This window comes from Xenopus tropicalis, chromosome 8, assembly GCF_000004195.4.
Source record: "Xenopus tropicalis strain Nigerian chromosome 8, UCB_Xtro_10.0, whole genome shotgun sequence".
Lineage (NCBI taxonomy): Eukaryota > Metazoa > Chordata > Amphibia > Anura > Pipidae > Xenopus > Xenopus tropicalis.
This window is the reverse complement of record NC_030684.2, coordinates 66,446,426-66,457,552: the sequence shown is the minus strand read 5'-3', so window position 1 is coordinate 66,457,552 and position 11,127 is coordinate 66,446,426. Positions and strand designations below refer to the sequence as shown.

The following is an 11,127-nucleotide window of genomic DNA, read 5'->3' as shown; positions in this document are numbered from 1 at the left end:
AGTGCTCCACCTAGTGTCAGAAATAATTCTTTATAAATTGGATTATAATGTATAAATGGTAAAACTACCTTCAAACGGCATAAAGAAAAAAAATCCATGACAAGGTGACAGTAGAGGAAAGTCATTTTGGCATTTAACTGCCAATAGATTTGCCACATTAGTGCCACCTAGAACAATATATTTGTTCTGCAGAAACTATTAACATACCCGAGTAAACGGATTTAGAAGCTTTCTCCATTTGCTTAAGATAGCAGCTGCCATTTTAAGTAGCTTCCTTCCTGCAGTCACTAGCTGTTATAGCTGAGATCACACATTCCTAAGGGAGGGAGTTCTTAGCATTCTGGTGGGAGGGAGGAGCAGGAGAGGGGAGGGGGGAGCAGGTGAGGGGAAGGAGGAGAGAACTGTGCAGACTCTGGCCCCGGGAATTAAGGCTGTTTCTGAGAGAGGAAGTCAGACACTGGAACATCATTTTTACAAAAAATGAGAAAAAAAAGTCCTGTGTTTCTTTTGATAGAGGACTCAGCAATGCTTATGGCTGTATTTACATAGACCTTTCTGATAAAGCTTACTTAGTTTTTACCTTTCCTTCTCCTTTAAATGAGAAAACATAACTAAAGATGTAGGGCAGAAATGTTGTACATTATGTTTTAGGCTTCTGCACCAGTCCAAGGCAACCACAGAACTTAATAGGGAAGATATGTGTCCCAAAAGGTGCCCCCAGTAGCCATCTTCTTTTCTGCTGATTCACTGCACATGCTCTGTCCTGCTGTCACTTACCTGAGCTTAGGGACTGACTAAATGTTACAATATAAAACTGGTTAGAACATAGTACAGATTATTAGTGCATGGCAGTTCTAAAACCAGTGCAATTAGCAGCAGTATGTGAACAGTATGTGAACAGAATCCAGTATTGTTTGAAGTTCTGGATCATTACTGCTATAGAAGTAACCTTTAGGCTGGGGCAGTAAGTTCTGTATATAAAATATGTCATTTTAGTCATATTCATTTTTAGGGTTTAGTTCTCCTAATGGTCACAGGGATTCTCCATCTTGGAAAGTGACAGTGACACTCACATGTTCAGTGTGCTCTGAGCAGCCTTATATTGTGTGTGTGTGAATAACGTACTTTATTGTTCCACACTCATATCGACGCGTTTCGGTCCACTAGGGAAATAGCCCCTTTCCGTTACGCTTTCAACAATTGTTTTCCTCACTGGTTCTAAGATCCCTGATGACGGTCCCTAGTGGACCGCATCGCGCCAATATGAGTGTGGAGCAATAAAGTACGTTATTCTTTGAACTACTTGGAGCCGTGAGTGCTTTCGATGGATAGTATATATATATACATTGTATTATATCCTGTATATACAGTATATTGTGTGTGAGTCCCTAGCCTACCCCTAGTTCTGGCCTTGCACACCAATAAGTGCTGGAAGGGCCAAATAATCGAATTAGCCTGACGTCACCCACCTTAGGTGGGCATATTGGGAGATCTGCTCGTTTGGCGACCTCACCAAATGAGCGGATCTCAAAAGAAAAGTAACACCAAGATACTGTATCTTGTCATGTGTCCTGGGTATGATACAATTGCCACTGCATGTATTCTGCCATGGATTCTTGGGTATTATACTTAAAACTGGCACAGTGTTTATGCTACCATAAGTGCACTGTAAATGAAATAGGTACAGTATCTTCTGTTCTGCTGTATTATACATTGAACTAACACTGTATTTATTCTGCCACATGTTCTGGGGAATTATTTTGGTCCAGGGATACTGTAAAGAAATCCATGTTGAAACTGAAATATCTTTATTTAGCCTGCCCAAACACAAAAACCATCTTCTTCTGTCTACACTAAAGGCCATTTACAGCCCACAATTTAGGAAGCACTGCCAAAGGGAGAGGTAATAGAGCAGCAGGAATCACCAAAGGTAATCCTGCTCATATTGAGTAGCAAATATGCCCGCTGGTGTGACTCCTACTGGAAGCTTTTCCTGGGGCGAAGCAGCAGAAAGTGAAAGTAGCGCAGATAAGATCATTGTTTATATGAGAGCAGTGGGAAAGAAGGCGAAGGCGCTTCCTCACTCTGCCCCCATAACTGCCAATAAACTCTGAGGGACAGCCTTTGTGTTGCCAGAGCGCTGGGAATTGGAGTTGCAAATGTGTTGGGGAGGCGCAGGCAGGAACACGCTGCCCCGACTCGCACAAAGCCCAGCCGCCGTCATTCGTTACGCTTTCAACAATTGTTTCCTCACTGGTTCTAAGAACTGCGCTGGCGGCGCTTCTCCTGATAGCCCCTTTCCCCTCCTCCTTTCTTATGACTTGGTACCTGCCCCTCTGCTCGGCGCCGCGCAAGCGCATGGAAGAGAGCACTTGCTAACGGAATCGTTATAGCAGGGCTCCCCCTTAGCAGCAATGGCGGCCAGTCTGTCTGCGGCTGGGGGCTCCGGTGGTCCTGGAGGAGGAAGTTCAGGACCTGGGGGAGGAGGCAGCGGTGGGAATGCTACCATACAGGGTACCGGCTTATGTACGGCCTCGTTGTCCATGCACAGTGGCTTCCCCAATGGACCTAATTGGAGCACAGGGATCATTTATCAGCACACGGCAAGAAGCTTGGACCGGGCCTTGGAAGAGGCGGTCAACACTGGCATCCTCAGCTTGAGCGGCCGAAAGCTCAGGGACTTTCCTGGTACCGGCTACGATCTGACGGACACTACACAAGCAGGTGGGGCCCTGGTTCTCACAAGGAAACCTCCCACCAGTGCTTTCTGTGTGGTTATCTCCAGCCCATCACTCAAATGGTTATCTTCTGGTGCACAGAGAATGGGTCCCCATTTCCTGGTATCTCCCCAGTAAGGCATATGTGATACTTCCAGTCCATCAGTCATATGGTTCTCTCCATTTTGTGGTACAAAGAGACTGGTCCCCACGTTCTTAAGTGGTTTGCATTCATACATTAAGTGAATTATATAGTACAGGTATGGGACCCATTATCCGGAATGCTCGGGACCTGGGGTTTTCCGAATAAAGGATCTTTCCATAATTTGGATCTTCATAACTTAAGTCTACTAAAAGATTATGCAAACATTAATTAAACCAAATAGGACAGTTTTGCTTCCAGTAAGGATTAATTGTATCTTAGTTGGGATCAAGTACAAGGTACTGTTTTATTATTACAGAGAAAAAGGAAATCATTTTTAAAAATGACTATTATTTGCTTATAATAGAGTCTATGGGAGATGGCCTTTCTGTAATTTGGAACTTTCTGGATAACAGGTGTCCGGATAACGGATCCCATACCTGTACTCGGAAGTTCATACATCGGGTGGCATCCCTCTCTCCAAATGATATGAATTATATACTGTGACATTGTCATTCCTTTGTTGCAGAGTCATAACCCCATGTTGTATTGTTTCCATAGCTTCTAGCATCCTTAATAGTCTAAGTGAGTAATAGTAATAGCGAGTGATAACCCTGTGTTTTACTTTAGAAATCTATGTCCTGTCTTTGAACTATAAATCTGTTGCACCACCTCAGGTGTAAAGCATTCCCCTTTTCAGTCATCGTGAGTTATTGAACCATCATGCTATCATGAGGGATACTCTTCCATTGCATTCATATAACCAATCTTCCTAGGTCAATACTATTCCAGATACACTTACAGTATTCAGTGAAATACCAACTCCTCATTCAGCAGCTGTGGTAAATGCAAGAGTGTATTTCTTTGATAACAACCTGAGTAATTGTCTCATTCCTGTAATGACCTTTGTTTACGATACACTCTTATTTCATAAATTACACTTTGCATTCCATAATATCTAACATCTTAGTAAATGTAATGCTATATACACTGTCCTTTGAAAAAAAAAAAAAAATCTAATATGCACTCATCCCATTAGAAAAGACCCCTTTTTAATGTGAAAAATGGAACTCTCAGTATCACCTGCGTGCTTTTGAATAAGGATGTTCCCATACAGTCAGTGGTACTCCAGTTACCCCTTTTTATAATCTTATGAGTTCAGTGATCTTACTCGGGTACTATCACAGCTGTATTAGCAGTTACTAGTTTTACCAGTTTTTTACCTATAACAGATAGATGTTCCCTCAATTGTTTAATATAATGTTACCTGATTAGCAAGACTCATTTTCAATGAAATATTCCTTCAGTGTTTTCTTCCTCCCCCATATGGGTGAAAGACTTATGGGAATTAAGTAAAAATATCATTACAGGGATCTTTGTTCTATATCTTGTGTGTAGATCGTTGCCATTTAAAGTTTTTACCACAAAAAAGAAAATGTGCTATTTAATTGATTTGATTTGCTATTATGAGTGCAACATTGTTGGATAATGTTTTGTCAGACAATTTCGACAGAGCAGTAGCAGTGAGTTTTGTTGGTTAGCTGTTATGTGTATGATGTTTTAGTGAAATAAAATAATTTTGATACCTAGACTAAACCCCATGACGTACTGTTTTGCTTGCATGATCATACTATTTGCACTTATGAACAATATAATTGTCTTCAAAAGTTATTAGGGGAAGGGAAGGGGGTGATATCACTCCAACTTGCAGCTCAGCAGTAAAGTGTGACTGAAGTTTATCAGAGCACAATGCAGGATTCTGCTGGAGAAGCTATATTACCTTTAATTTAATGTTCATACATAAGTCCATGAATGTTTTCTTTGCAGGAGTAATTCATCTACCTCAGACATGTCAGCTTCCCTGTATTTGTCAGGATTCTCCCTGATTTAAGGCCCTAACTTGCCCACTCCGTTACAAAGCGCAGAATTGTTACCCATAGTCCTCCTATATTGTCTTAAGCAGTGGCGCACAGAATGCGGTGTTTTTGATATTTAAAAGGCTGCACTATATCAGCGTTTATGCAAAACATCATATTGAATGTTTACACTTTTAATGTTGAAATATATTTTTAGTTGCCTTATTGCATGGTGCTCTACCCCTTATACAAAAAGCCTTAGGTGGTGCTTTAACATTAAACATATTAGACGGATCCCCATACCTGTAACATTGTTGCTGATGTTGAAAAAAAAAAAAAATCATGCAACTTCAGCGCTTTTTGCAGTTATTGAGGCCTTGTATATAGTGACGAAAGTACTGTGGCAGCAGAGATTGTGGATACAAGTTACACCACTGCTTGTGGAACTACTTCTGACATTTCCCAAGAGCCAAAGGTTGTGGTTTAGTAAGGGTTAGGTGCACAAACCTTTTCCTGCACTTGTGTTTTACACATTGTTATCCACCTTTCTCCTGGTTAAACACCAGCTTCTGCATTTCCCAATGATTAAGCTTTACATACATGCAGCTTGGGAGAGGCAAAGTGGATAAAACCTAATATGAATAGACTCAGTGAATTTTAATCTTTGTAAAGTTATTGAGATGCTTGCGTGTATAGGATACTTTGATGCTCATTTCATTGCTTTTTCCATTTCACCTTGTTTAGATTACATTTTATTTATTTTTCAACCCCTTGCTACTTTTTCAATTCAATTACTACATTTCTTCTAGTCTGGTTTTTAGTTATGTGTTTAGGATGAAAAATGGGCACCTGCTTTGGTCCAGGTTTGCAGCACACAATATCTATCATTTTGTTGTCTGCCAAAGCTCCCCACACATTTGGTTGTATAGTGGTGTTTCCCACAGCTTTTCCTCCTCTGAGGTCACCTCTCATATCGTCTGAGGGGGCTATCTTGTCCCATCTTAATCTCAGGTTGGGTTGAGAGGAGAGAGTTTAGAGTGGGTTCACGTAGGAACATTTCTACCAGATATGGACCTTAGACTTTAAAGGAACAGTAACACCAAAAAATGAAAGTGTATAAAAATAAATATATTATATACTATTGCCCTGCACTGTTAAAAGTTGTGTTTTCTTCATAAACACTGCTGCAGTTTATATAAATACCCTGCTGTGTAGCTGCTGGGGGCAGCCATTTAAATTGAAAAAAGGAGAAAAGGCACAGGTTACTAAGCAGATAACAGATAAGTAGCAGATTCCCATTGTATTCTACACAGTTTATCTGGTATCTTCTTAGGGCTCTGGCACACGGGGGAGATTAGTCGCCCGCGATTAACTCCCTGTTCGTGGGCGACTAATCTCCCCGAGTTACCTACCCCTGCCATCCCACCGGCGAACATGTAAGTCGCCGGCGGGATGGCAGACGCGGCGGCGCGATTTCGCGCAAATCGCCGAAAAAGACTCGCAAGGCTTTTTCGCCGATTTCCGCAAATCGCCCCGCCGCGTCTGCCATCCCGCCGGCGACTTACATGTTCGCCGGTGGGATGGCAGGGGTAGGCAACTCGGGGAGATTAGTCGCCCGCGAACAGGGAGTTAATCGCGGGCGACTAATCTCCCCCGTGTGCCAGAGCCCTTATGTAACCTGTGCCTTTTCTCCTTTTTTCAATTTAAATGGCTGCCCCCATGGCTACACAGCAGCTATTTCTATTAACTATAGTAGTCTTTCTGAAGCAAACGCGCAACTTTTACCAGTGCAGGGCAACAGTACATTATATTTTAATTATTTTAAAACATTTTTATTTTTTAGTGTTACTGTTCCTTTAAGCTCCACTGGGGGGGAAGGGGGGACTCATGTGACTGATCATCATCTCTGTAAATAGCTTTTGAATATGTTGGCACCATTAGGCCTAAATTTGTGGAAAGACCACAGAGACCCGGAGCAACATGTTTTTTAGGGGTAGAATGCCACCTTTGCACTGCATTGCTAGTAATGGCAAGGAGGAAGCTATGCTAGGGCTGAACCAGTAGGACCCCCTTTTAAGTTGTTTGTTATTGTTTACAAATAGCTTTATACCGTATGATTAGTTTTGTCTTGCTACTGCTTGTTTTTACTACTGCAATTATAATAAATTGCACCTAGACATATTATATTGTAAATAGTACAACCTATTTTCCTTAATGAGTTATGTCTGGTGTATTTATGCTGTGACTTTTATTTTTATGTCGTACATCTCGCCAAATGTGTGAATGTTGCTTGTAAAAATAGATTAATTATATTTGTAATAAAGGTTAGCAAGAGAGCCTGGTGACTAGTAAAAGACAAAATAGTTGTACAAAAAGACTCAAGGTAGAGTTAATAGGTTAAAGAGTATCTATTGCACCAATTGCAGCCTTACAAATATTGTTGTTTCCCCCAACTGAAGCACAGGCTCTATTAGTAGTGGCAGACTTAAAGAAAAACTATACCCTCAAGCAATGTAGGTCTCTATAATAATTTATTGCATAAACAAGCTCATATGTAACACCCTGCTTTATCAAAATAAAACATTTTCATAAAAATATACTTTTTTAGTAGTATGTGCTATTGGGTAATCTTAAATAGAAAATTGCCATTTTAAGAATTAAGGGCCGCCTCCTGGGATCATAGGATTCACAGTGCACACAAACAAGCCAAGGTACACATACATGCTAGGCCACATCAGCAAATGAATGGACAGAGTTCTGTCTTTTACTCCCACACTTTTTTGTGTTACAATTAGAAAACTGGAATATATATAATAGTTTATATTATGTTAAGTGGCCTATCTGTTGGTTAAGTATTCATTCTGCGGGTATAGTTTTCCTTTAAGAAAGTTTATGGGGGGAAACCTTAGGCTGTCATACACATGGAGCATTGGAAGATACACCTGCATAAAAATATGCAAGCAAAGTAGGATGCACACGGGGGTTTGTAACATTTGTATATGCTGAATCCCTGTGCAATTGTATACAGGCAACCATGATTTGGTTTAACTAGAAATAATTGTCCAGAGACATTTGTTTATTTTTACATTTATTTTTTACATAGGTTTTTATTGCTTTTCACAGATTAGGCCTTATTATTCTTTACACTGATCTAGATATTTATCTGATCTGCCTTAATTCATTTTTTTTATTTTTTACATATTTCTTTCTCTGAACATTTTAATATAAATCTCTTTTTGTTAGTGAAGGCTTCACTCAGGTCTGCCAAATGTGCTTTGTTGCTGGCTTCTTGTTTTATGGTCTTTGTGTTCCACTGCTGTCGCACAATGTAATTTATGGTGTTCTGCTCATTTTAGATGAATTTTTCATGCGCCATATTTTTCCTGTCTTAATTTGATCAAGATATTTCTTTTGCTTGTTGTTAATGTAACATTTGTTTTATTTGGGATATTGTAATTGCTACTTTTGAGAAGCTTGGCTTCTTCCCCTTTTCATTGTGTTTCTAGGAACTGAGAAATGGAAGAAGGAAGCCATTCAATGTCACACAATATGCTGAATGTTATATTTGTAATAATTAAACAAAGCCTACGTGCAGTTCCACAATTCATATAATTTACAGTTCTATTAAACCAGTCTATAGAAGATGTTTCATCCCTGGTAATATAATGATTAATGTATGTTACGCTCTTTTGTAAGGTATTCTTTCATTGTTTTTATACATAATAACTCACCATACTCTGTTCTGTTTTTAAGAGATAAACTAAAGTAATTAATGTTTTTGTCATGGCTTGACAACCACGTTGTTACCTGATTCATGGGCTGGGTGTGTTTTGGGGAAATTTGAGTGTGGTCTTTTCTTTTAAGAAATATATTTATAAGTGACCAGTCAGTGTGCACTAAAAGTAGCTTGTGCCTTATGTAGTGTCAGAGTTGACCATTTGTTACGCAATTATTGGCATGCAAAAACGAATACATGCTAAAATGAATGAAATTGATTCTTATTCCACTTGTATATTCTGTGTGCTTTGTTTTTTTTATCCTTTAAGTGCAAAAATCATTCTTCTTTAATGATACTGTCGCCTAGCTGGATAAATTACTGCTGGGAAAGACTCACACATAGTCCTGGGAAATTTACGTTATGCATGGCTGTGATAGTAATGATGGGCACAGTTGGTATTGTCAAAAACGAAAAGAATCGGCCTGCAATTAAATACCATTAAACCTTCTGTTTTAGCTATTAATATTATATAGTATACCTTCTAGACTATTTCTAAATTGTGTTCATTTTTCTGTGCTGGGTGAAAACCTTTGTGTTGGGTAACATTGCATCTCCGTTCATCAAGCTGCCAACCATTTATTTCTTTCAGTTCCTAACCTTTGTGCTTATTCCCAACCCCCTCCCTTTTCCTTTCCTTTAGCAAAGCAAGCTATTCTATTCAGTGTAATATAGAAAGCCCAGCACTGCAAAATGATGCTGTGTCATGGGTCTCGCTGTGTATCCCATGGGTCTCGCTGTGTATCCCATGGGTCTCGCTGTGTATCCCATGGGTCTCGCTGTGTATTCCATGGGCCTCTCTGAAACAGAATGGCCAGACATAGAGCAGGTAGAAGTGCCAGACAGCTGTTACAAGTGATACTGAAATGAAAAAGGTACTTTTTAAATGATGAATCTACATAAGAAGTTACCTATAGGTCATGTTGATCTTTTTTCTTTGATAGGGCTGCTTTTATAGGCAATTGCTTCTCAAAGTTCCTAAACCTGACTGTTTTGCCAACCTGACCCTTCTCAGCCTGTTAGTTATAGCTTCTAATGCTAACAGACTCCTGCTGCACAAATATGGCCGCCCCCTCATAGAGTAACACGGGGGATCAGATACGTAATGTAAAAGCATCAGGAAATACTTTTATGGCAAAATTATAAAGCTCATGCAAAGACAATGTTATGATAGATGTAAAAAAGGTTTCATTTCTGGTGTCAGTATCTCTTTAAGGGTGCTACATTTTGTGTTGCTGATGATGGAAAGCAATATAGTATCCAAGGCTCCTCAAATACCTCTGTGGGAGAGACAGTCCCAACATTAATTGTCCATAAAGCAAAGGTCCTCCAATGTAATTTTTTCGGAAATTTTGCCGGTGCCGCGTGCTAGTTTAGGGAGACAGCGGGAGCTTAGGGAGCTAAATGCGTGGCTAAAGTCTTGGTGTAGGAAAGGAAGGGTTTGGGTTCCTAGAGCACTGGGCTGACTTTTCTTTGGGGTACAATCTATACAGCCCTGACGGATTGCACCTCAATGGAAGGGGGTCTACTGTGCTAGGGGAGAGAATGGTTAAGAGGCTGGAGGAGTGTTTAAACTAGACAAGGGGGGAGTTGGTAAGCTAGATTCTTATGGGAGAGCTAGTGTAAATGGGGCAGTGGGACCAGTAAAGGGTTGTGGGGGAGGAGTGAGGGGGGCATATAGTTTATCAGATAAGGAGCTTCCATTGTTACAATAATTTTCACCTTAGCTCTAACTGTCCTTTAGCCTATGTAAACATCAGAGGAAGAAGTAGTAATCTCCGCTGCATGCTGGCTAATGCGCGTAGCTTGTCGGGTAAATTAGGGGAGCTGCAGGCTATTGCATGTATTGAAAATTATGATTTAATTGGTATCACTGAGACCTGGTGGGATGAAAAATGCGACTGGGCTGTGAATTTAAATGGGTATACGCTTTTTAGGAGGGACAGAGTGATTAAAAAGGGTGGAGGGGTTTGTCTTTATGTAAAGTCAGATTTAAAGCCATGTAATAAAGACATTACCAATGAAAACGTTGAATCTCTTTGGGTAGAAATTTCAGTAGGGCTGAAGGTCACAAAGAAAATGATCATTGGTGTATGCTATAAACCACCCCGTATAGATGAGGGGGATGAGTCCCAGCTACTTTTGCAAATGGAGGAGGCTTCAAAATTGGGTCAAGTTGTTATTATGGGGGACTTTAATTATCCGGACATTGACTGGAGTAATGGGGTGGCTAAGTCAGAAAAAGCTAGTAGGTTTGTAAACATGCTAAATGACAACTTTTTATTTCAGGTGGTTCAAGAACCTACTAGGAATGATTCTATTTTGGACCTGGTAATATCTAATAATACTGAACTTATCTCTAACATTTGTGTGGGTGAGCATTTGGGGAACAGTGATCACAACATGGTCTCCTTTGAGATAATGCTACAGAGACAGCTCTATAAGGGAGTAACTAAAACGCTCAATTTTAGACGTGCAGACTTTGCCAGTATAAGGGCATCTCTGCAATGTGTCAACTGGGAAAGGCTTTTCATGGGGTTAGACACAGAAGGAAAATGGAACATCTTTAAAACATTGCTTTGCAGGTATACACAACAGTATATTACCCTTGTAAGCAAGGAGAGGCATCGCAAAGCA

At 40.2% G+C, this 11,127-nt stretch overlaps 1 protein-coding gene across 1 annotated transcript in view; it reads left to right on the top strand.

The window, feature by feature from the left end:
• The first annotated feature begins 2,362 nt into the window (after positions 1 to 2,362).
• lrch2 (leucine-rich repeats and calponin homology (CH) domain containing 2) overlaps positions 2,363 to 11,127 on the top strand; it is a 49,514-nt gene continuing 40,749 nt past the window's right edge. Inside the window, 1 exon segment of the mRNA NM_001016380.2 lies at positions 2,363 to 2,724. Coding sequence (NP_001016380.1) covers positions 2,415 to 2,724 — 310 coding nt within the window. The 5' untranslated portion in view covers positions 2,363 to 2,414.